General features: G+C 40.8%; 1 protein-coding gene across 2 annotated transcripts in view; it reads left to right on the top strand.

Moving 5' to 3' along the window:
* Positions 1–27,047, top strand: part of LOC125451395 (solute carrier organic anion transporter family member 5A1) — a 161,633-nt gene that overhangs the window by 104,220 nt on the left and 30,366 nt on the right. The window contains exons 4-5 of one of the 2 annotated variants that reach the window (XM_048528432.2): positions 14,060–14,224; positions 23,461–23,659. In XM_048528432.2, the coding sequence (XP_048384389.1) occupies positions 14,060–14,224; positions 23,461–23,659 (364 nt within the window). The remainder of the gene's footprint in view (positions 1–14,059; positions 14,225–23,460; positions 23,660–27,047) is intronic. The other variant, XM_048528433.2, reaches the window with a different exon arrangement.

A 27,047-nucleotide genomic window follows, 5' to 3' on the forward strand; every position in this document is an offset into this window, starting at 1 on the left:
CTAACTTGTAGGCAGTGTCTATTTTCCCTACCAGTTTAGTCTGCAGGTTTTTTTAATGTCTTCTAGGCGATGAGAAGTTCACAGATGCACATCAAGGATGGATTGCTTTTCCTATGAGAAAAGGAGGATGAGGCATCATCTAATTAGCATCTTTAAAATTAGCAGAGGTTTCAACAGGTTGGAAACAGAGAAAGAATTTTGTCTTGTGGGGAAGAGCCATAACTAGAGGCTGTCAAGATAAAATAGTCATAAAGACCTCCAATAGGGAGTTCAGAAGAAACTTCTTTACCTCAAGAGCAGTGGGAACAGCTGCTGTTGCAATTATTAGTGTAGATGGATTTAAGGAGAAGGTAGACAAGCTGATGAAGGTGAAGGGAATAGAGTTATTTGGTAATTTTGACCAGTAAAGATGGAAGATGTTTGGTTGGAGCATAAACATGGTTGAGAACTGTTTGTATTAAATGATCTTTATTTGTTCTGTATTCCCGATGTTACTGATATGTATTTTGTCCATTCTTTGTACATTCCCAATTTGGTTGGTGAAGTCCAAAACATTGACATCAATTGTGAATAGCACTGACCCTTATGGAATACTGTGTGAATACTGTTCACACTGACCATGTTCCCAAAGTAAACTCGTCCCACCTGCCATCACTTGGCCCTTATTCCTCCAAACCTGTCCTATTCATGAACCTATCCAAACGTCTCCTAAACTTTGTAAGTGTACCGGCATCCACCACTTTCTCTGGCAGTTCATTCTAGACAAGAACGAATTATCCTTGCCTATTCTTTCCAAGTGGGGAGATTCAGCTTTAGCTGAGTGTGTGAGAAGAGAATATGAAGGAACTGAGGCTGAGGTAAAGAGAATCACATTCAACTGTGACAAGCAGTCCTAATGAGAAACTCGGAAGAGCTCTTTTTCCTGACGTTGTTGGTGACCGCCTCCAACAAAGCCTGCGCGTTTGGCTGTTATAGGTTTGATAAAACTAGGAACATGTACTGAGTGATGCAGCAGTTTGGCAAAGGGGCAGAATTATGCTCTCAGTTTGCATGGTCATGGTTTGCATTGTTGTTTCATTCAGGTGTCCTGGATGACAAAGGTAACTGTAACCAAAATGTTACAAGATGCACTTCTAGCACTGAGTGATCATATGCCCATCTCACACCATGTTGTACCTATTTGCACTATTTTTGTTCTGTGTATAAAATGAACATTTTGCAGTGGGATTGTTTGATGCTGGATTGTTCAGATGGGAATCTGTGCTGCTTTATGGTTTAAAGAAGCATATTTGTCAGCTACAGCAGAATCTTGCTGTGTGTGAGCTGCTCAGTATCTGCAGAAAATTAGCTTCTTCGATCCATATATGCAGTACGTGATGTGATAAGGTCTATTATTTTCCTATCCATTCACGCTGTAAGGGCTGGCAACTTGTCAAGATGATAACATTTAAGTGCAAGCTGCTCCAGTGTTTGGTATCTCCAGGACTGTGTTGGAGAGTTTTGATAAGTCACTCAGGACAGATTAAGAGTCAGTGGCTTGCTGCTGTTAACACAGAAACCCTGGGAAATGGTTGAACTCAGTGGAGCTGTAAGGAAGCTGCCTGCTGGAGAAGATGGCAGTTCAGCCGACAAGCAGCATTTGCTTGCTGCAGCTGAGAAAGGTAGTGTTTCAGAGCAAGCCAAGGGCAGTGCCAGCTTTTGAAGGTAGCTGTCTGTGAAAGATCTTGTTTGCCATCGAGTAGATGTTGGAGTGCTTACTCAGGAATTGAGTGGAATTCAGTTTTAAGAAGAACAGACTGAGCACTCATTTCACAGGTCATCAGACAGGCAGCCTATGATGGAACCACCTCTCCAGGAAATTTCAAAACGGATTTTTGAAAGTGAACAGTTGGAATCCCTTGTAAAAGAGACAAAACTTAATGCGGTTCACAGTGTCATTTTTGTCTGGGTATATTGCCGATAACTCCTTCAAATCTTCAGCATCTGCTAGTTGATGTGCTCTGACGGGGATTAGACCACAGTCTGTTAACTCATATTTACCTCATATTAGTTCTAAATGTTAAAACCTATGCATTGTAAATTGTAAACTTTTTGAAACTTTAATCGTAAGGTTTAGTCTGATTGTTCAAAACTATGGCATCCAAATGGTGTTATTCGCTTAGCAATACTTAGGAGCTGGAACTTGATCAGCTTTAAACAAAGAAAAAGTTTCTGGCCCACAATCAGATCATGATACAAATATGCTGGTTCCATTCGGGATGGTAACATTATTTCAGAGCCCATCTAGATTGAACTATAAACTGGAGACTCATCCAAAATTGCCAATTTGTAGCCTGAGATGAAGTACATTGGGAAATTGTCTCAAGTTTACACTTACAAAATTTTCACATGTATTTTGCTGTATTTTCTGAAAAACAGAATGGCTTTGACAGTTGCTATCAAATGCCTTGGACCAGTTTAGGGCATATCAGCCATTAACTATTTTCATTCATTTGTGGGGCATGGGCATCACTGGCTGGGCCAGCATTCATTGCCTGCCCCATGTTGCCCTTGAGAAGGTGGTGGTGAGCTGCCTTCTTGAACCGCTGCAGTCCACCTGCTGTAGGTCCTGTAGGAGGGAATTCCAGGATTTTGACCCAGTGACAGTGAAGGAACAGCGAGATATTTCCAAGTCAGGATGGTGAGTGATGAAGGAAATTTGAAAATAGAGGTGTTCCCATATATCTGCTGCCCTTGTCCTTCTAGAAGAGGCCCAGGCTTCTTCTATTGTTTCAACTTAAAATAAATTACAGCCAAGGCTTCACAAGTTGTTAATCTTCTCACAGGCTGATCGGCACCTGGCCCCCAATCTCTCTCTTAAAAGAAACCAGGACAAAACATGCCTTTTGAAGCCACAGTATTGTCATACATTGAACGTAGAAGTTGAAAGTGAGGATGAGGGTTCCATTCTCACAGCTGTGGGAGTCTGAGAAAGAAGAGAGAGCACGAAATGGAGGATGCCGTGGATATAAGCTGCATGTCTTCAGCCCTATCAATGGTGATGGAGAAACTGCAAATCAAGATAGAAACTTTGCATGATATTGACACATGTTGTGCATATTCTTCACCAAAGCAGAAATGTTGGGGAGTTACTCTGGGAGAATATCTTTCATGGAGGGAAAGGTTGCTTGAGCTGAATTCTCAAATAAGTCTACTTAGGCCATCAGTACGGATTGCAGATTTAAGATGTCGACATAGCAGCCACCACAAACAGGCAAAAATATTTTATCTATACTTTGTTGCTTTTTGAATTCGTACATATGGTGTGTAAGCAATAGTATTGGCAAACTTTGCGGCCTGGAGTTTCTGCACAGATGAGCTAGCTTCCTCAGTGTAATGTTGGCTAAGGTGATGTGACTGGTGCAAAAGATTGTTTAATTTTAAGCGCAACTTGTTACAATCTTTTGCAATGGTCTGACGACATCAGCAGCAGTGCTGTCAGGATGCGAAGTAGTTTGGTGTGCTAGTTTGAGATCGAAGAGTGCAATTATTTTCCAGGCCTGCCCAGTTACAGGTGAGAGGAAGAGCTGACCCAGGCAAGGCCGAAGCTGTCTTTAAATGGTAGCATCTGTGATGTGAACAGCGAGGCAAGTCTGAGTGCTGCAGAGGTCACTAAAGGACTCTTATAGTACAGTGATAGTGTCCTTATCTCTTGACCAGAAGACCAGGGCTCAAGATGCACCTGTTCTAGAGATGTGTAAGAACATCTCAGAACAGGCTGATACAAAATCATGAGAGGCATAGATAAGGTGAATAGCAAAGGTCTTTCCCTTAGGGTAGGGGAGTTCAAAATTAGAGGGCATAGGTTTAAAGTGAGAGGAGAAAAATTTAAAAGTGATCCGAGGGGCACCTTTTTCACACGGAGGGTAGCTTGTGCGCGGAATGAACTGTCAGAAGAAGTGGTAATTGCAGGTACAGTTAGCATTTTTAAAAGACATTTGGACAGGTATATGAATAGGAAAGATTTATAGGAATATGGGTCAAATGCAGGTAAGTGGGGCTAGTTTAGTTTGGGAAAATTGGTTGGCGTGGATGAGTTGGACCAAAGGGTCTGTTTCTGTCTTGTATGACTCTAGGACTCTGATTTAATAAAATCTAAAGGAAGAACAAGGTCTCTGATGCACTGACCCAACTACTATCTGGAGGTGCTTCCCCAGATGAAATAGGCTCAAAGGGAAATCCTGTTCCCTCAGGATTGGTGGAAGAGTTGGCCTTACTTACATAGCTACAGTGTCACAGGGGGATCTATGACTTAATGTGTTCTGGCAAGGTGAGTGCAACACACAATATTCAGCTTGTGGCCTTAAATGTGACCAAAATTGAATATGAATGTGGCAACAAGGCACAACCATCCAATTAGCAACAACACACAGGCAACCTCTTCAGTTTTCACATGAAGCAGAGCTGCTAAGTGGAGGATCGAGTCAGTTAGGGTTAACCTCTTCATTGGCAGCATTGATCAGGTGATCAACACCCTTTCAGTCAGTCACAATAAATGTTCTTTTTTCAGTTTTTCTAAGCATTTAGCAGTCATACTTTGAGTAAATTTAATTTAAAAAAATCAAATGTGAAGGAGAGCTAATTCCAAGGTCTTCTTGAGTGAGAGACTGGAGATGTATCATCTGAAAAAATAATAGTAAAATGTGACAACAAATGCACATGTACAGGTAAAGTGGTAAAGTTTGAGCTTACAAAATAAATGGGGAGGGCTATCAAGAAAGTGGTCAGCTGCAGTTTACATTTTTGAGTTGTGAGAAAAGACATGTCCAATTCGTTAACTGTTGCTCTTGTTTCCTTTGTAATGTTGAAACTGCAGATGTCGTAGAGCTCTCAGTGAATCATTGCTGTTGTTCCAAGTTGCTTTTCATCTGCTGGTTTCTGAGCTTGAGTGTGTGTGAGAGAGAGAGAGAGAGACAGACAGACAAGACCTTGTCTTGTTTGGTCCATGATGCTTTCTCTCTCTTTTGCTGCTGAAAAAAAGCTGCTGATAAAGGGTTTCGGATATAGTAGGAACTGCAGATGCTGGAGAATCTGAGATAACAAGGTGTAGAGCTGGATGAACACCGCAGGCCAAACAGCATCAGAGAAGCAGGAAGGCTGATGTTTCTGAATTTCCTGAAGAAGGGTCTAGGCCCGAAACATCAGCCTTCCTGCTCCTCTGATGCTGCTTGGCCTGCTGTGTTCGCTCAACTCTACACCTTGCTATCTCAGCTGCTGATAAAGACTGGTTTGTACATTCCCGAATTTGCTCATTGAACTCTCTATAGGTAACCTTTTCATTCAAAGATGTGAGGTTATCATGTAAGCATAAGTAAAACTCAAGAGACACGGATTTCTCAATGGGATTCAATGCCTTTTGATTAAAATGGCAACTCCTCTTTAGCTGGTTATCTCATCAAAAAGCTCAAACAGTGTCATCTTCCCTTCACAAATCCATGCTGTCTTTTCTTAATTGACCCACAGTTACCAAAATGACTACTAATTTTGTCCTACCTTATTGTTTGTAAACATTTCTTTACTACCATGATTAAACAAGATGGCCTGTAATTGCTGGGTCTACCTTCATATCATTTTGTTTTCACCAAGTATGTAACTTTTGCAATACTCCAGTCCTCTAACAAAACTCCTGGGTTTAAGGAAAAGAGGAAAATGTTGGTTAATGCCTCCACAATTTCCACTTTCCCTTCCAGATGCAACACACCCGTGCTTGTGCATGATCCACTTTAAATTCACATCTCCCATTAACATGCTGTGCTGTGCCTTCACATGCACCTTCTTGGAAACTCTTCCTTAGCATATTTGCTAAGTATTGCTTTCATTTCTGGCAATCATGTATTGTCAAAAATATCCACAATGCCTCAAATCCTGCAGGGTTCTGTTTGAGAAGGGTTTCTTGGGCATTTGGAGTCAAATTGAGGAGAACTCCCAGCTACCCTCGGACCAGAGAGAACTGCCAAAGCAGTTGTAAAATCTGAACCTGTACTGTTCGATAAACTGAGCCTGGAAGGCCCCTTCTTTTCACTGGCAAAGGGGAGGTGAATTTCGAATTGGTGGTCTTAGCCATATGGGGTCTTTCAGCTGCACTCTTACTTCCACACACACCGTGAGCAATGTGGTCAGTGGCCACAGTTCGCCAAGGAGGAGATGACAGAACTGTATCACCTGTCAGTATCCATTCTGCATCCTCAAAACACTGACAGTAACTACACCTTTGTCCTCAATTCTTTAGCGAGCAAAGGGTAACATATCTAATATCTGTAAATTCATTGGCCTTTGCTATCGTCTGTAGTGACATAGGACTCTGTATGCCAACAGAATAGATTTCATTACCTTCTCCATTAACAAGGAGAAGCAAGATGGAAATGCAGTTGACTTTTATCAAGATTACAGGGTGCAATTGACTGTATTCAAGTGACTTTGTCCATTCAGCATCTGAATTGTGAAACTGACACTCAGTCACAATGCAGTTGCTTTGCATTTCCAGGCACCACATCTTGCTGATGGATGTCCACTATTCTGGCAGCAGTCATGATGCATTTGTCCTGCTATTCTCTCAATCTTTTAGCCACCATGTTGAAACAAAGTGAGGTGCTGCTGAGTGATAACTGACCTAGTAATTATTTCCCTGTGTAATCCTGCCAGATGTGGCCAGTGCCGGTACAATGAAAGACTTGTTGTCACAAGGAATGCCATTGAGCAGATCTTTGGGGGTGCCGAATTAACAGTGCCGCTGCCTCAACCAATCTAGGGGGCAAGGTTGAGCTGAGCCTGATTCATGGTAATCCATTATCTCCCCCACGAGCCAGCCGCATGGCTCTTGCCTTGAGAGTGTTGGAGAAGCAGCTGAAATGGGTGAAAAAGGAAGGAAGCTGAAATGTCCATGGCCCAAATGAACAGTCAGTGAGCGCATCACACACCCAGATTCCTATTGCTGAACAGTTCCACACCATAATGTTTCTCTGGCATAGCCCTCAAAGCTTTTCCACCGCCTTAAATTAGGCCCAAATTTATTTATTTATCTATCAACTTGTTCAGACATGTTGTGATTAACTTCTGAAGCAGGAGTGATTTGACCTTGGGCCTCCTAGGACAATGTCACTCGCCACATAAGCCCAACCACAAGTCAATTATTCCATGCCAACTTTTTACGCCACTTGATTGGCATTCATTCATCACTTTAAACATGCAGCTCCTCCACCACCACTGCAATGTAGCTGCAGTGCGTACTAACCATAGATAAAATGCAGCAACTCACCAAGGTTCCTTCAACCCCATTTCCCAAACCTATAATCTCCATCATACAGAAGGCACATGGAAACACCACCTCCTGTAAATTCTCCTTCAACCACATACCAACAGCCTGGCTTGGAAAGTGGGTGGTCATTTCTAGGTCATTACTGTGTTAAGATTCTGGATCTCATTGTATGGGTGTACCATCACAATATGGACGTTGTTAGCCCAAACATACAGGTCATCATTACCTTCACAAGGGCAATTGGATATGGGCAAAAATACACATTGACCTTGCTAGCAATGTCTGCCTCATGATTAAATAAACACAACCAAAAAAAATCAGAGAATGGGAGTAAAGAGTGGGAGATTTTGTCCCTCAGTGTTTCACATTAACAAATTGAACTTTGCAATCAGAAAGCCAGTTGCTAGATTTCTGAATGATATTAAGTTATAGAGGAAGGACAATACTGTCAAGAACTGCAATTTTTCTTTTATTCATTCATGTGGGCATTGCTGGCTAGGCCAGCATTTATTGCCCAGAAGGCATGTAAGAGTCTGGGTCTGGAGTCACATGTAGACCAAACCAGGAAAGGATGGCAGTTCCCTTCCCTAAAGGACATTGGTGAATCAGATGGGTTTTTCCAACAATGGTTCCTGATCATTATGTGACTCCAATTTCCAGATTATTGTTGAATTCCAAGGCCACTATCTACTTTCACAGGATTTGAACCCAGGTCCCCAGAATATTGCCTGGATCCTCGATTTATAATCTAGTGATAATACCACCTGATCATCACCTCCCCTAAGGTGGTAGTACATTTTGGTAGAAAGAATTGGGAAGTCAATTATTACTTTCAAATGGGGTAGAGCAGTAAGAGGCTCTTAGAGTACAATTACATCAAACACGGCAAATTGCGCCACAAATTGGTGATGCCTCACACAGAAAAAAGTGACAAACCACTAGGCTGTGCCTGTAGAGAGATTGTATTAAAAAGGAGGGAAGTTGTGCTCACCTGTATTCAACTCTAGCTTAGGCCACAGTATGCACACTGCATGCAGTTGCAGTCACCTCATTATAACAAGAATTTAGAGGCACTGGAAAGGGTGCAGTGAGAAGATTAATGAGGATGATACCAGAAATATGTGTGTGTACATCTCAGGAAAGGAGTGAGAGTCTGAGACCTTTCTTTCCTGGAAAAAAAGGGGAAAGTAGGTTCTAATAGAAACCTTTACAATCATAAAAGGTTTTGATGGATTGGATACAGAGAAGATTTCCTCTCATGGCAAAGAATATAAGCAAATGTTAAAGAATGTAACACAGTTACTGGGATATCCAGTAGGGAACTCAGAAGAAACCGTTGGCTAACGTGCGATGAGAGTGTGTAACTCGCTGCCACTGGAATTGGTTGAAGTACATTGTGTAGCTGCGTAAAGGGAAGTGAGAGAACCATATGTGGGAGAAGGTAACAGAGGTTACAACAAGAGGTTTAGCTTGAGAAGAATTGGGGGTGGAGGATCAATTAGGAATGAGTGCCCATTCGCCCATGGCTAAACCGCAGAGCTGGTAAGTATAGACAATCAATGGATGGAAGGCTGGTTTATGTGATGGATTGGGCCGTGTTCAAAAGTTTTTGTAGTTTCTTGTGGCCTTGGACGGAGCAGTTGTCGTCATACCAAGCCGTGATGCATCCAGATAGGATGCTTTCTATTGGTGCGTCTGTAAAAATTAGTAAGAGTCATTGTGGACATGTCAGATTTTCCTTAGCCCTCTGAGAAAGGAGAGGTGTAGGTGTGGCATACACATGCCTTTCTTTGTTTCTCTGTGCTTTAGGGGGAATTGGTGCAGTCAGCCACCCAGGCAGTGACCGTGCTGTGTCACAGTCCTCCATCAAGGGCACATCCATCTTGTTGTAGGTCAGTTTGCTGTGTCAATGCTAGCTGCACCATTTGGCAGCAGTGTTTATTTCAACGCATGACATGTGCAGCAAGCAGTGAGATATGGAATAGAATCTTTGGGGAGTGGTCTTCACTCAAGTCCATCACATGGGGGCGGTGCACAGCACAGTTAGTCACGGATATTCCACTACCACTTGATAGATTAATATGCGAAGAATTCATTTTGAACATGTTGCATTTAAGGATCTCATGTTGCAATTAAGCACACGAATGCTGTCTCTTAGAAATGTTGTCATGAAAAATATGTTTGATGGACTTCTGACTTGTACATTGTTTGCATGATCATTGACTGTAGCTTTATTCGTCTGCTAAAGAAAGCTACGTATAGATAATACAGTTCATAGAACCTCTACATTGTGGAATCAGGCTATTTGGCCCATTGAGTCCACACTGACCCTCCAAAGATCATCCCACCCAGATCCTGCAGTTCCCATGACAAACTCACCTAGCCTGCACATTCTTGGACACCATCGGCAATTTAGCATGGCCAATCCACCTAAACCTGCACATCTTTGACTGTGGGAGGAAACCGGAGCACCTAGAGGAAACCCAAGCAAACATGGGGAGAATGTGCACATGCTGCACAGACAGGAGGTGGAAATGATCCTGGATCCCTAGCACTGTGAGGCAGCAGTGCTAACCACTGTGCCGCCCCATTAAAAAGACATACATTGTGCTGACTGTCATATATTTACATTATTCTCATGGTGTCACCTTTCATTTATTGTATCTTGATCAAGTGTTAATCAGGATTTTGTGTTTTGGTTTTTGTGTTTAGAATAATAGAGTCACAGAGATATACAGCAAGGAAACAGACCCTTCAGTCCAACTCATCCATGCTGACCAGATATCCTAGATTAATCTAGTCCCATTTACAAGCATTTGGCCTATATCCCTCTAACCCTTCCTATTCACATACCCTTCCAGATGCTTTTCAAATGTCGTAATCGTACCAGCCTCCACCACTTCCTCTGGCAGCTCATTCTATGTACACACCACCCGCTGCGTGAAAAAGTTATCCCTCGGGTCCCTTTTAAATCTTTCCTCTCTCACCTTAAAGCTATGCCCACTAGTTTCAGACTCCCCCACCCTGGGAAAAAACCTTGTCTATTTACCCTATCCATGCCCCTCATGATTTTTTAACCTCTACTAAGGTGACCCCTCAGCCTCCAACACACCAAGGAAAATAGACCCAGCCTATTCACCCTCTCCCTACAGCTCAAACCCTGCAACCCTGGCAACCTCCTTGTAAATCTTTTCTGAACCCTTTCAAGTTTCATAATATCTTTCTTATAGCAGGGAGACTAGAATTGCATGCAGCAGTCCAAAAGTGGCCTAACCAATGTCCTGTACAGCTGTAACATGACCTCCCAGCTCCTGTACGCAATGCACTGACCAACAAAGGCAAGCATTCCAAACATCTTCTCCACTATCCTGTCTGCTTGTGACACCACTTTTAAGGAACTATGAACTTGCACTCAAGGTCTCTTTTTTCAGCAACACACTCCAGGAGCTTACCATTAAATGTAAGACTCCTGCCCTGATTTACCTTTCCAAAATGCAGCACCTCACATTTATCGAAATTAAACTCCATCTGCCACATCACCTTTATGTGTTTTAAGATGTTCATAGAACATAGAACATAGAACATAGAACATAGAACAGTACAGCACAGAACAGGCCCTTCAGCCCACAATGTTGTGCCGACCATTGATCCTCATGTATGCACCCTCAAATTTCTGTGACCATATACATGTCCAGCAGTCTCTTAAATGACCCCAATGACCTTGCTTCCACAACTGCTGCTGGCAACGCATTCCATGCTCTCACAACTCTCTGCGTAAAGAACCTGCCTCTGACATCCCCTCTATACTTTCCACCAACCAGCTTAAAACTATGACCCCTCGTGCTAGCCATTTCTGCCCTGGGAAATAGTCTCTGGCTATCAACTCTATCTATGCCTCTCATGTTCAGCGTCTCCTCCTCTGCAATGTGGACATTTTTCAAGATGTTGGAAACATGTTACCTGCATTTTATGGGGAGGTGAAGGCTTAACCTGTTTTGTGGATCGTTGTCAGACAAATTGACATCCTGTCTGTTGATTAGCAGAGAAAGATGGCAATAGCAATAGAATAGCCAGGTGCTTGCTTTCAACTGGTGCAGATGTGATGGGTTGAAGCGTCTTTTGCTGTGCTGTAGATCCCAATGACTCTAGGCTGGGAGTTGCTGCCTGGCAATGAGACTGACCATCAAGGCAAAACAGTGGAAAATGGCACATTGCACCTATTGGGGGAGGTCACTGATTGAGGATTTCGGGGGGGCAAGAGTGTGTGATGGGCAAAGCAAGAGGCCAGCGGCTTTCTTGAACAGTGTGAGTACAGAGAGCTTGCTCCTTCTATATGGTAAGAGCTACTAGAATATCCACCAACCCCTTGTGGTCCCAGCAGCTCTTACCTGTCTCCCCTTCGCTCTGAAGATTCCCAAATCATGGGAAATCTGTGCACCAACAACTAATTTTAAATCAAGCTCCACTTACTCTTATATTAATGAAGCTTTCCACCTCTCTAAGCAGCTACAACATGTCTTTTCTAAAAGAAAAAGATGAGCTAAGGTTGCAATTTATGTTTTTATTTTCTTTATTCTTTGGAGTGATGTGAGAGTCTGTGGCTAGGCTTGCATTTGTTGCATTTGTTCCATTTGAGTGGTTTGCGAGGTCATTTCATCAGACAATTAAGATCTACATTGCTATAGATATCTGTATCTATTGAGTCACATGTAGGCCAGCTGGGTGTCACGAGTGAGCGAGGTGGACTTTTAACAATAACAAATGGTAGCTTCATGGTCAGCATTAATACCAGTAGCTTGAATTTCCCAGATTTATTAACTGAATTAAAATTTCACACACTGCCACTGTGGGAACTGAGCCCACATCATTGAACATTAAACTGGGAACCACTGGTCCAACAACTTTACCACTCAGCCACCCTCGCCCTCAGTTTCTGACAGGATAACATCAGCCCCTGCCTTGTGAAGATGATGGGGAAATAAACAAGTAGCTCTTTTGGTGAATAAGATTCACATTTTTAGAAATGTTTTCTAATCAATTTGTTTGGGGATATTATTATACATCTCTGGAACAGGTAGAATTTGAATCCAGGCCTCCTTAGTTCAAAGATATGGATGCAACCATGGCACCATAAGACCTCCTCAATAAAGATGGGTGGGTAGAGTTGTGAGTTGTTCACTTAAATTATGCAACTGAGTCTTCTTCAAAGAGAAGTCAATAGCTACTTGGGGCACAAAATATGTCGCATAAGAAAGGCATTCTAATGTAGGTATACAATCTTTTAATGGGGCAGTTATTGCATTCCACTTCTTGTTTGTTAGATTGCCTTTGCATCCATGATATGAAAAGAATATTTCTGTTCAAGGAGCATTTGTAAAGGTGAATTATTTTTCTCTTAATTGTGAAAGAGTCCCAGGTTGAAAGAAACCAGGTCAACAAATTCAGGTTTTTGATTTATATTATCAACAAGATTCCAATGGAATGTATTTACTGTTGGTTGACTAGTTGCCTAAGATATTAAACCTTACTAGTTTATGTGAAAAGCGATTTGTCATTAAATAGCATTTTAATTTACATGAATTGTATGGTGCAGCCATCACATATTATTTTTGCTGACCGATTTCAGTTGGTGAATTAGAGGTAATAACATAATCATTCAATGGTACAGAACGTGAGTATTGCTGGAACAAAAGGTTATGCTGTTGTAAGTTTTTGTACTGTACTTATCGGTACTGTACCAAATCTCAAAGGGACCAGAAGTTTATAGTGCATGAGGAGAGGTTACTGATTCATTCGTAAGTGGCCTGTCGACATGTCAGCTGATCAGGAGCCTCTCCTCAGGACATGTACATCGCTGTTTCCTTTGAGACTTGATATTGTTATGATTCTACCCTGATGAATACAACATGAACAGTTTCAGCACATGCCTTTTTCAGCAAGAATAATGTATATGGAATGTTTATCTTCAGAAATTACTTTTAACGTATCTGTGCTGTGCTGCATACCAATATTATAAGTTACCATAGCTACAACATTGTCATCAAAGAATAGTAGATTGAAATTAGGAATGTTGATACACATTATTGATACACAACTGTAGCAATAATACAGAGGTATTCGCTGTTATGCGTTGGTAGGCACTATGTCACCAGACGTTATATCATTGAACCTTGTTAAGTTTACTTTGGTGCTGGTTCTATTACTTTTCCTGTGTTTTAATTTCTAACTTTGACCAGTCATGTTTCTTGATATCCATTGTACTGAAAATGTATCATTATTTGGACAATGTGAATATAGCCAAAATTGCTGTCTAGTGACTTCCTACTCAGGTTACCAGAATGAGTCAATCTGTTATTAAATGTAATAAAAAACAGCAAGTGCTGAATAAAACAGCAGGTCTGGGAGAATCTGTGGAGAAAGAAACAGAGGTGATGTTTCAAGTCCAATGACTCTTCTTTGGAATTGTTAGTTAAATGCACTTACTATGCTCCCTGTGTGATTTCTCTATCTTACAAATGTTTTACCTGTTCTGAGTACAAATGTTTTACCCGTTTGTACAAACAATTTGTACAGAGGTACAAATGTTCTATCTGTTCCAAAAACTGTGCACACATTGCCTTGCTCATTATCCATCTCTTTGGAAGATAAATTCAGACATTGCCATTTACAATGTGCGAGTGGGCTACTTTGCATTTGGTGTCCATGGGTGTTCCTCTCCATTGTGTTTCATTCATGGTGAAAGTGTTTCTCTTATCATTTTTATAGACATTCCCAAAGCTGCTGTCAGGATCTTGAGCAACATGACATTCCTGTTTGTGAGTTTGTCATACACAGCAGAAAGTGCCATCGTCACCGCTTTTATTACCTTCATTCCCAAGTTCATTGAATCTCAGTTTGGCATCCCAGCATCTAATGCAAGCATTTACACTGGTAAGATGTGTACATTAACCTTTTGGTTGGCTAAGTTACTGCTAGCAGTAGAAATATAGATCTTGTTGGGCCGTAGATCAGGTTGTAATGCCTGAATTATAGGCTCATATCTCACATATGACCAAATGGGTCAGATTGTCTAGTGCCTGTGCCTGGTATATTTGGTGTGGAGGTTTGCATGCCCATAAGCAAATGTGTGCAGTTTTCCATCCACTTAGATAATTAGACAGAAAAATAAGATCTTTGGGATGCTTATTCCTCCCTGTACAGATTCCTTTTACACACTGTATTGAGGCAGAAAATTCATCCCAATGTTATAGAAATAGTTTTAGAAATTTACCGTAGGTGTTTTTAATATTATAAAATTAGACTAAATACTCAGGAATGCCAGTTAATTCCTAAAGGTCCTCTGATCAGATTTGTCCACATTAACTGACATGATACATCTTATAATGTTCTGAGATGTTCTCATTGTAAGGGCTGTATAAATGAAAGATTTCTAAAGGGAGGATTAACTGTAATTTGCCCAATGAGTGATCAGATATTACCCTAGTTTTCCTTTGACCTGAAGGGCTGCAATTCCATGGAAGCTCGCTATTTAGCAGTTTCTCAAGATAAGCAGACTTGAGCATGAATGCCAGTCAGCAATTTAATCAAATCAAACTGCATTTCTTAGGCTGAACCTGTACTGTCTTGACATCCAGAAAATTGCACTCTCCCTCCAGATAATGTTCAGGAGCAAAGAGCATGTGACGTTTTCTTTCCCCTCTGTCCCAGTCCAGGGCATTGAAGTCAAAGATGCCATGATCAGCTCCTTTATATTAAGTGGCACACTTATCTCTTCGTTTGGCAATGGATCTAAAGAAGCTATGTCACCTGAAATGTTTGTAGATGTGCCAACAGATGCTAAATTTGGAAATTGAGTGGAATAATTTCCCAAGGCAGGGAGACAAATATTAGATAATTGCTATTATTTCCCAGAATTAATACTTTTCATTAAAAAAAATTAACCTTGGCTGATTAATTTACCTAATATTATAAAAAGAATGCTCATGACATTTACAAAAGAGGTTTTATCATGTTAAACTTAACTTTTAGAAGAAGTACAAATTTACAATAACGTAACGATGTTGAAATGCATTTTTGGAGAGTTTATTTTGCTAAATGCTTACTGTTCAACTTAATGTTAGTTGAAATTTGTGAAGTTATAAACATTATAAATTACAGCATAAACCATAGTCATCATTCACTATTTCATATAATCAATGTATTCTAGTGCAATAGTGTGCTATGTCTGTCCCATACATTAATCAAATCCTTTAGTGCAGTAATTGTGTTAATATAATTTGCTCATCACCCGCCTGTAGACTTTTGGCATGAGGTTTGTGTATTCTGTTGATTCACATAAACAGTGATTTTTAGAAGGAAAAGAAAAGTAGGTGTTAATGTCTAAGTACTTATGAATTGCCCTTGACATTGAGAAGCTGTAGTCCTTGGGCTACAAATACACCCATTGTGCTACTAGTGAGGGATTTCCAGGATTGTGACCTAGTGGCAATGAAGGAATGACAGTATATTTCCAAGTTAGGACAGTGAGTAGCTTGGAGGAGAACTTGCAGGTCACGATGTTCCCATGTGTTAGCTGCACTTGTTCTTCCATGTGACAGAGGCTGTCAGGGGACCCTCAGTGAATTATTGCAGGACATGTTGTAGATGGTACACACTGCTTTCATTGTGCACCAATGGCGAATGGGCTGAATGTTGATAGTGGAGATGGGGTGCCAATCAAATTTGGACTTTGTCCTGGATGGTTTCAAGCCTCGTGAATGTTGGGGCTGCACTCATACAGTCAAGTGGAGAGTATTCCATCACATTCCTGACTTGTTCCATCACACATGAATGGTCAGGCTTTGAGGAGTCAGGAGCTGTTGCCAGAGAGTTGCTAAGTGGTTACTATTGATCATTGCTATGACCTGCTGTCGTAGCTACCACACGCATATGGTTGCTCCAGTTCAGCTTCTCATAATCTCTATGATATTGATATGATGATTCAGTGATGGTAATGTCATTTAATGTCGATGGTTGATGGTTAGATTCTCTTTTGTTTGAGACTGATGTTGTCTGGCATTGTGTGGTGTGCACGTTACTTATTGATCTAAACTTTATTGTTGGCCAGGCCTTTACTAGATATGAATATTGGCTGCTTCAATGTCTGAGGAGTCTCAAAAGGTGCTTAATATTGCGTAATCGTCAGTGAACATCCCCACGCCTGACCTTATGGAGGGGGGAAGGTCGTTGATAAAGCAGCTTAGGATACCTCATTCTTGGACACCATCCTGAGGAACTCTTGCAGAGATGTCCTAGAGCTGAGATGATTGATCTCTGACAACCACAACCATCTACCCTTCTGCTAGCTATGACTGCCATTGCCATCAATTTCCTTTGACTGTATTTTTGTTCGGGCCCCTAGAGGCTTCACTCGGTCACATGCAGCCTTGATGTTAAGGACAGTCACTCTCAGCTCACCTCTGGCATTCAGCTCTTTTGCCCATATTTGAACCAAGGTTGCAATGAGATTAAGAGCTGAGTAGGTCTGAAGGAATGCGAACTGAGTATCACCGATTAGGTCACTGCTGAGTGATGATTGATAGTAATGACAAAGATGCCTTCCTTTACTTTGCAGATGATTGGGGTTGGAAAGATGGGCTGGTAATTGGCCAGGTTGGATGTGAAGATAACTCTCATTTGGTAAAGACATTAAAGTTATCTCTATTTCTTCGGGTCTTTTTGTAGATTAAAATAAACATGTGCCTATACTTTTGGTTATATTTACCTTGTCATGTGAGTCACTGGCCACTATCTCAGATTCAATCAGACTGTAACCTCAACATCCTATTTGTCCTTAACTGAACTTACAATGCCACATTCTTTCCATTACTAAAGGCACCTCATTTTGATCACAATTATATTGCCCATTTCTACATTTGCATTAGGTTATCTTTCCTGAAAACCTTCATTCGTATTTTTGTTCCTTCCAGACTCAACTGTTCCAATGCTCTTCATGTTCACAACTTACACGAACTATAAACTTCAGTTCATCTTCAAATCTGCTTCGTATGATATCTAGTTCCTTTCACTTATCACTTTGTTAAAACTGATGAAGATTAACTGATGAATTCACGTGCCAGTAGCTCCTCTGGCCTTACACCTCTCCAACAACTTTTCATACCTTCATCTTTGGCCTGTTGTGTATTCCTCAATCTAATTGGCCCGTTATTAGTTGTGGTGCCTTCAACCATGTCAGCTTTAAGCTCTGAAATTCTTCCTTAAATCTCAGTCCCTCCACATTTGCCTTCTTAAAATATATCCATTTGATTAAGCTTTTCGGCACCATTCATCCACCTACTACCTGTCCAATTTTGGGAAGCGCTTGGAGATATTTTGCTGCATTAAAGGTCTTAACAAAGTACGTTTGTTGTTGTTATAACACCAGCATGAAATTGAACTCAGTCTAGAGTCAGTTCCCATCCTAACACGCAAGAAAGAACTGTTATTAAATCTCTAGAGAGCACAGAGACCATTTTAGACACTTGAACTGGTAAGAACGCTTAATAAAAATAATAATTTTGTTGGCCATGGGCTATGCATGTCCATAGTGGAATATTTTTGGCTGATACATTACCAAAGTTCTAGCTCCTGCCACTGCATCATTCTTAGCTGCATAGCATGAACCATGCCAAATAGAACAAATTCCATGTTCTTGTCACACGATGTATTACAGAGCACAACAGCCATGAACGTTGCCAGGGGTAGCATAAGAAATAAACTGGGAAGGAAAATTTCATTCGGAAAGCTCAACCGGAAAGTAAATGGAGCGACACCTTGTAAGGATGTTTTGACGTAGTAATGATTGAAACATAGTGTAACACACCTCTGAATGATGCATAAATATTTATGTATCTATATATCTATACATAGAATTAACAATTAAAAGTTGATCTGCGGTGTTCATTAACCACTAGTATCATAGAGCCAAAGAGGCCTACAGCATGAAAAGAGGCCTTTTGGCCCAACTTGTCCATGCTGCCCAGTTTTCACAATTAAACTAATCTCATTTGCCTATGTTTGGTCCATATCCCTCCATACCTATCCCATCCATGTACCTGTTTAAATGTTTCTAAAATAATAAACTTGTACTTACTTCCACCGCTACCTCTGGCAGCCCCTTCCAGACACTCACCACCTCTGTGTGAAAAAATTTCCCCTCTGGGCACTTTTATAACTCTCCCCTCTCAACTTAAACCTATGCCATGGGAGTTTTAGACTCCCCTACCATGAGGAGAAGCTGTTGGCTATTTACCTTATTTATACCTTCCATGATTTTATAGAGACATTTAGACAGCTACATGGATAGGGAGCGTTTAAAAGGATAAGGGCCAATGCAGTAAAATGCAACTAGTTCACTTTAGCATTTCTGGTTGGCATGGATGAGTTGGGCCGAAGAGCCTGTTTCCATGCTGTATGACTCTAGGACTGATGCTACCTTCCCATTAATCTGATGGAACCATTGTTTCAAGGAGGACTCCTGAGGTGGAATATGAGGTGTTGCTCCTCCAGTTTGCGCGTGGTGTCATTGTGACACTGGAGGAGGCCCAGGATGAACATGTCACCCAGGGATTGGGAGGGGTCTTAAAATGGTTCGTGACTGGAAGGTGTTGTTGTTCATTGCGTACAGAGCACAGATGCTCTACAAAACGGTCTCCAAGTTTACGTCCACAAACTGGAGGGGCAACACCTCATATTCCGCCTCAGGATCCTAGAGCCCGATGGCTTAATCATAGAATTCATGAGTTTTAACATCTCCCCACCCCTAGCCTCATTCCATTTCCAACACTCCCTCTCATTCCTGCCTCCTTGACCTGACACAACCTGTCCAACTCCTCTTCCACCTATCCGCTCCTCTCACTTCACTGACCAATGCCCACCACTGCCTACCTGCACTCACCTATCACCATCCCACCTACCTTCCCCATCGGCCCAACTCGTCCATGCCGACCAATTTCCCCAAATTAAACTAATCCCACTTGCCTGTGTTTGGCCCATATCTCCCTAAATGTTTCTTATTCATGTACTTACCCAAATGTCTTTTAAAATCTGTTTCAAAAATGAAACAACAATCAGACCTTTCACTTATTTTCTACAAATTAAGACCTCCTCAAGGAAAAATATCTATCAGCAAAGAAAGCAGCCAACAATATTTAAAGAAAGTTAACAGAAAGGAACGGAGATGTGTATTAATTTGGACATACACAAGTCATGGGGCATCTAAGTTTCATCTTTCTTCCTTACCAAAATAATCAGGTCATAAACACATAATGCATGTCAAGCAAAACCACCCCAGGATCATCAAGCAAAGAAACTGACCAAGTAACACATTTTATTCCTCAGTTCTTAATCCATATTGATGAGTATTACAATCTCTACATTCACTACTTATGCACAAGTTGCACACATTTTATTTCCTTATAGTTTTACAAATCTAAAAGCAGTATCTTTCCTACATGATGACTATATATTTAATATTAGCTACCATTGTTAGCAATTAGAATTCACAGCTCCTTCTCAGCAGGAGTACAAACACAGATGCTGAGTTGTTCAATGATAATGTGAACTTGTTGCATCCAATAAGCTGGAATGTGACAGCTTGTTCTACCAATGGCATTCCTTCTGGCAATGCATGGCACCAAGTGCCCTTCATATGGGATATAGTGTGACTGTCCTGGAAGTAGCTGGACGTCCAGTGCACTGCAATTGGAGGGCTTTCAGCTTCTAGATTGCTCTTTCCAGTGGTCATATAGTTCCAACATTTATGCCCGCAATGTTTTATTTTTGCATTAATATTTCCTTTTTCATGATACAAAATCTACTTTCCTTGGCCGTAAAGCAGGTGCACAAATGTGCATCAAAGTAGTTAGAAGGCTCATCAGAAGCTATGCTCCAATGCTGGCTGTTTCTTGGTCAAATATTAAAAGATAACAGAAGCTTGTGATGTTACGTGTACACAAAAGTGAGAATGGAGCAGCCTCAAACACTTGAAGGGTATTCGAGAAATGGTTAGGATATGGAACTAACTTGAAGCGGTCTTTCAAGGAGCTTCTCACTACGTGGTGGGCCTAAGTGGCCTCCTGTTCTGTTAAGATACAATGAGTGGAATTTTGCATGATTGATAAGCACAAACTCATCATTTGGAATTTGCTGTTTAACTGCACAGAGTGTCAGTGATTTCAAGGATCCATTCCACACAGGCACCCTGATAGCAATGGGACCTTCACCACCACAGCACGGTCAAGGTTCAAATGAGAGGGAGCTGGTGACACTGGGGTATGGTGGGAGGTTCTGGGAGGGAAGGCAGTGACCTTGGATGAAGGTCATGAGGATACCTTGAGCACAGACTCTCCTGAATGCAAGACCAAGTGTAAAGGCAGTGACTTCCTGAACCCATCAAGTCCTTCCTTTGAGGAATTTATTTATAGGCCAGTATTTATTGCCCATCTTTAATTGCCATTTGAGGCACATTACTGAGGCAATAATGGTAGATTTACTGAACCAAAGTGTTTTCATAACAATTGATAGTGATTACATGGTTGCCATTAGCTTTACATTTTCGGTTTTTAATTGAACTCGGATTTCACCATAGATAACAAAGTGTGAAGTTGGATGAACACAGCAGGCCAAGCAGCATCTTAGGAGCACAAAAGCTGATGTTTCAGGCCTAGACCCTTCATCAGAAAAGGGGGATGGGGAGAGGATTCTGAAATAAATAGGGAGAGAGGGGGAGGCGGACCATCCCTATTTATTTCGGAACCCTCTCCCCATCCCCCTTTTCTGATGAAGGGTCTAGGCCGGAAACATCAGGTTTGGTGCTCCAAAGATGCTGCTTGGCCTGCTGTGTTCATCCAGCTCTACACTTTGTTATCTTGGATTCTCCAGCATCTGCAGTTCCCATTATCTCAGATTTCACCATCTGCCCTGGTGAGGATTCAAATTCATGCCTCCAGACATTAGCCTCCATATTCATCCAGTAGTTTGCATTACCACTCCATCACTGTATATAGTAGTGCAGTGACTAAAAATTATGGTCTCATTTTCATATTCAAGGTTTAACCCACTTCATTAGTTGGGCTGCTTGCTAACCCAACTTTCAGCTTCGGTAAAAGCTGGCACTGGGCATCCTGGGGGGCAGGCTTATGTCAGAAAGAAAATTTGACTAATTTCTACCTCCCATCTCACCCTAACTTGTGCACCCATTTTTCATTTGGAATTCCCCCTTGTGTATTTCCAAGGTGTCAGAAAAAAAGCAAGATCTCCTCAATGCATGCAATGCATTTAGCTCCAGTCGAAATCATTAATGATAGCATTCAGTCTGACTGCAGCAATCTAAAGGCAGCATTAGCTTATATTGAAACCAAGTTTAACAATGAACCCCAGTATTCTTCAAGTAATTGTGATATGAGACAACAGTTTAAAACAATGTCTTCATTTTGTCTGCCTAGTGAAGATATTTTAGGCACTATAATTATTTACATAGCATTATTTAGAAAGATATAACAATTTTCTGGGAATGTTTTCTCTCCTTTGGCACCACAGCGTCCCTATATCCAACTTTTTTTCACATGAGAGTTAGATTGTGCAACACTCAGACCATTTTGTGGGCTTATAGTAACTTTTCTTTGATCCAGCCTATCCTGACAATCACTTTGAGTAGTACGGGAAATAACTTTCTATCCAGAGTTCCATTGCCAGCTGAAACAACTTTAACTAACTGAACGCGAATCCAGAATTCAAATGTCACAGGATACAAACCAGGGTGTCTCCAGATGATCTGTTCAGGATGCATTGCTGTCAATACTAGTTTGCCCTCATCGCAAATGGCTGTAAAACAGTTTGGAAAATCCAGAGTTGGTCCAAGGTGCTATAGAAATGTGCTTTTTATTTGTTTAAATTGTAATAGAGTCTGGTCCCTGATAAGTTTAAATAGTACCTGTGCACCTGTTTAGAATTTTTGGTAGGAAGAATTCCTGAACATATAATTATTAGTTTCAAATGTTGTCGTTTTCCCCACTTGGTGTATTTTTTAAAAACATTTGAGATATTTATAACCTGTTCTCATGCCTTCGGTGTTCATTCGACACAGCTATTTCTACCTTTCAGCATTCATATTTCTTAAAAAAAAGTTCTCAGTCAGAACCATGTGCTACAGCGTCTGAAATTTTATGAGTAATCAAAATAAATTTATTTTAATTGAAAACCACGTCAACCTCCTGGGAGCTGAAACTTTTGTAATAGCTTGAGTGTACTGAGGCCCTGCTACCGGGACCTGCTGAATATTTAATCTAGAGGATTGAAAAGCCAATCTTTCAGTGATGGCTGTTGAACTCTTCCTTCCAGAATCAATGTTCATTTTCCTAGACTTTTCTGTGAAGCATCAGCTTTGCTATTTTACTAACTAAAGTACTGCTATACAAATTGAAACAACATGAATCTCCATTTGGTCCAGAGGGTACTTACACAAACAGAATATATTTCAGTTATTTAGAAATGTTAGAAAATTGTTAATGCTATACACATTTTTAAAATGGCATCCCTGAAATTTAAGAATACGGTGGAAAAAATTGAGATAAATTCATTCAAAAATGGAAAGGCAGCAAATTGAAGTGAACTGAGTCTCTGAAAGCAGATTTAATAAATGTTCACTTCTTCACAGACAATTTATTGTCAAAATTAAAATGTGGGGACATTTGGAATGATAATGTACAGGTTACATAGATACAAAACAGACGATATTACTGAAGAACTATAACCAGTCCCTTATACCTTAACATCTGGGCTGGGATAGAATTCCTTGCAGATGATTCAAAATTGAGCAGGAAAGTTCTAACAAAATGCATAAGTTAAAGAGCCATTCAGATTTAATTTAGAAATGGTAGCAAGAGGATAAGAGATTAAAGGGAAGGAGTAATTTAGAATGAATAAACTAACGGACTAATCTCATTTACCCGATGATCTTTACATTTCAACGTAAGCAATTTCTGTACAAACTATCCAGGTGGTGGTACAAACTATGGTGGTAGTTGCAAGCTCCAATCTGTCATGAACAGACTTTTAGAATTCCTCAATGAAGTGTGGCTTTCTGTTCAGTATATGATTTGTAAGCTAATGCTCTGCTTTACTTCCAGGTGTGATCATTGTTCCCAGTGCTGGTGTTGGCATTATCCTTGGGGGCTATATTATTAAAAAGCTCAAACTTGGTGCACGAGAATCAGCAAAACTTGCCATGATTTGCAGTGGGGTCTCTTTATTGTGCTTCTCTACACTCTTCATTGTTGGCTGTGAAACCATTAACCTCGGGGGCATTAATATACCATACACCACTGGGTAAGAGTGATCTAACTTTACATTTTACTCTTCTGTTCTGTAATTTGAATTTTGCATTGCTTGCGTGGGTAAAATTGGTCTTCGGCAATAGTGCAAACTTAGTGAAAGTGAATTTTCAGACTTTCTTTTCCATTGACTTCAAACAGATATAAAGTGGGCATGGTGTAAAACAAGCTGCTAAATCATTATTGGGAAAGACATCTATATACACAAAACCTGTCATGTAATATTGGCCAGACAGCTTGAAATATGCAAAGTGTTTTCACATTCATAATCATTGGGTCTCATTAAACAGTAAATTTTGGACTATTTTTGTCAAAATGCTCTGGTGCAATGTAGAAAATCGTCAGGATTATACAGAGTTTTATTTCATAGTTGTCAGATATGCAATGCCATGGGTGTCATGATCAGTGCACAGCTCATTCTGCAAAGTGACACCAACTGATGACAGACTTCAAATTCTGACAATGTGAATCCTTATTGTTGGGTCAAGTAATGTTTATGAAAGCATTAATGTTGGAGACTGCGTGGAGCTTCACTCGGTTTGATGACAACATATAGTTTCAGATAGGGAAGTAAGGAATTGCTTGTGATTCCAGAAGAGACAAGTTTATCATCATTGTCTAAGTTATTGTACCAAACCAGCCAATGTGACTTGTACCTATTTCAATTGGGTAATAAACTATATTTTGTTAAGGTAGCTACCTCTTCATGTTAAGAATCACTCGTTTTTCATCTTTTACCATAATTACACAAATAGGTTTTAAGTACAGTATTGAAAGGAAGATTGTGGAAGACTCTTGTTGGACAGTGGTAGAGTACCTAAAAGTTCTGGGTTCAATTCTCACCTATGCCAGAAGTGTGTCATCACATATTGAAAGTAAGAATGGTAACAGCACACTACCCCAACCATTAGCTATCAGTGACTGGTTCTGCAGCATATGCAACGTGGTAGTCAGCAGTCAACATCATTGCTTAAATACCACAAATCAACAATGGTGGAAAAATTCCATTAGACCTAGGGCAAAAACATTTCAGAGGGCAAGTGAGTGTTCCAGAGTTTTACCACTTTAAGAATACTCAGTCAGTCAACAGCTGCAAGTAATTGAACAACAAGCAGTCAGCAGAACTTACCGAAGAAACAATAAGGCAGAAATCCTCACTTCAGACATGGTAAGCAGTGCAGGAGAAGTAGTTTGAATGATAGACTCATACAGCATAGACACAGACCCTTCAGTCCAACCAGTCCATTGTCAAACATAATACCAAACTAAACTAATCCCAGAGAAAATGGGAACTGCAGATGCTGGAGAATCTGAGATAACAAAGTGTGGAGCTGGATGAACACAGCAGGCCCAGCAGCATCTTAGGAGCACAAAAGCTGACGTTTCGGGTCTAGACCTTCATCAGAGAGGGGGATGGGGAGAAGTTGGCCCATATCACTCCAAACCTTTCCTACTCATGTACTTATCTAAATGACTAAGAGCTTGAAGAATTAGTTATACTTGGCAGATTCTGAGTCTGTAGTGATTGTAACAAGTCAGTCAGGTAAACCTCATAGAATATGAGTTACCTGATTAATTTGATTTGATTCGACTTATTATTGTCACATATACCTATGTACAGTGAAAGGTTTTATCTTATGTGCAGTATAGACAGAACATAACATACAAAGACCATAGGGTGATTGAACTGAGCAAAGAATACAAAGTTATGGCTGCAGAGAAGGTGCACAAAAAAGCAAGATCAACAATTAGATTTGAAATTTGAGAGGTCCATTCAGAAATTTAATTACAGCAGGGAAGAAGCTGCTCTTGAATGTTGTTACATGTGTTTAAGATTTTGTATCTTCTGCCTGATGGAAGAGGTCCAGTCAGGGAGCTCTGGCTGATAGATACAAACAGGAGTGTCAGAGTTTCTGTTTACTCTGAGAGCTGACCCTGATGAAGCCAGACCAGTGTCAAGTACTATGCACATTTAAATAAAGAGTGACTTGGTGTCAGGAGGCTGGCCTCTGTGGAGTTATTTCAAATTCCTTAAAGAAAAAGAATTGGTCCCAATTCGAGGTCTGGGTAGGGAGCACCATTGACTCTGTCACTTTGGAGTGAACTACATTGTAATTGAAATGTGACAGCTGCATGCTGAAATTAAAATAACAAATCTTTGTTACAATTAATTGAAAGGGGTTAAAAAGAGAGAACTGGTATCTCATTCCTTGCCAAATTTGGGGACCAGATAGTTGTATTTGAAAAGTTGAAGTGAGATGTATGTACGTTTACAGGACATTTTGTTGAATATTTTGGGGGAACCAGGGCCAGAATGTTGGTGGGATAAGGGATGGGAGCTGATCACAATTGAGGTCAATATTGCTCTTGATAAAGGATCATAAAGCCTTCAAAAAATATAGGATATATTGGGCATGCCTTTGCTATCTAGCCATCCATAACAAACCAAACTTTCCATACCTCTTGTGTTTCAAGGCTAAGCACAAATTTTAGGGAGAAGGATTTAAATTTCTCCAAATCATAGCTTTACAGCACCATCCTTCTGGGGGAGGTGGGACTATTACAAATCAGACGATCTACACCTGGGCAGGACTGGAACCAATGTCCTAGGGGCTGCTTTTGCTAACGCTGTTGGGGAGGGTTTAAACTAATGTGACAGGTGGGTGGGAACCAAATGAGGAGGTTAGTGGACAGTAAGGAGGTAGTAACTAAAACCTGTAAGGAACTAGATAAGGACGTCAGTGTGACTAAAGGGAAGAGTAGGCAGAGAGCAGATGATGAACGCAGAGGGACGGGCAGTCTGAAGTGCATTTGTTTTAATGCGAGAAGTGTAGCAGGTAAAGCAGATGAATTTAGGGCTTGGATTAGTACCTGGGAGTATGATGTTATTGCTATTACTGAGATTCGGTTGATGGAAGGTCAAGATTGGCAACTAAATATCCCAGGATATAGATGCTTCAGGTGGGATAGAGAGGGAAGTAAAAGGAGTGGAGGAGTTGCATTACTGGTCAAAGAGGATATCACAGCTGTGCTGAAGGAGGGCACTATGGAGAACTCGAGCAGTGAGGCAATAGGGGCAGAGCTCAGAAACAGGAAGGGTGTGGTAATAATGTTGGGGCTGTACTACAGGCCTTCCAACAGTGAGCGTGAGATAGAGGCAGAAATATGTATCAGAGATAATGGGAACTGCAGATGCTGTAGAAATATGTAGTCAGGTTATGGAAAGATGTAGGAGCAACGGGGTGGTGGTGATGGGAGATTTTAATTTTCTCAATATTGACTGGGATTCTTGTAGTTTGGAGCAGAATTTGTAAGGAGCATCCAGGAGGGTTTTCTAGAGCAGTATGTAAATAGCCCAATTCAGGAATGGGCCAGACTGGACC

Source organism: Stegostoma tigrinum, chromosome 5, assembly GCF_030684315.1.
Source record: "Stegostoma tigrinum isolate sSteTig4 chromosome 5, sSteTig4.hap1, whole genome shotgun sequence".
Classification (NCBI taxonomy): domain Eukaryota; kingdom Metazoa; phylum Chordata; class Chondrichthyes; order Orectolobiformes; family Stegostomatidae; genus Stegostoma; species Stegostoma tigrinum.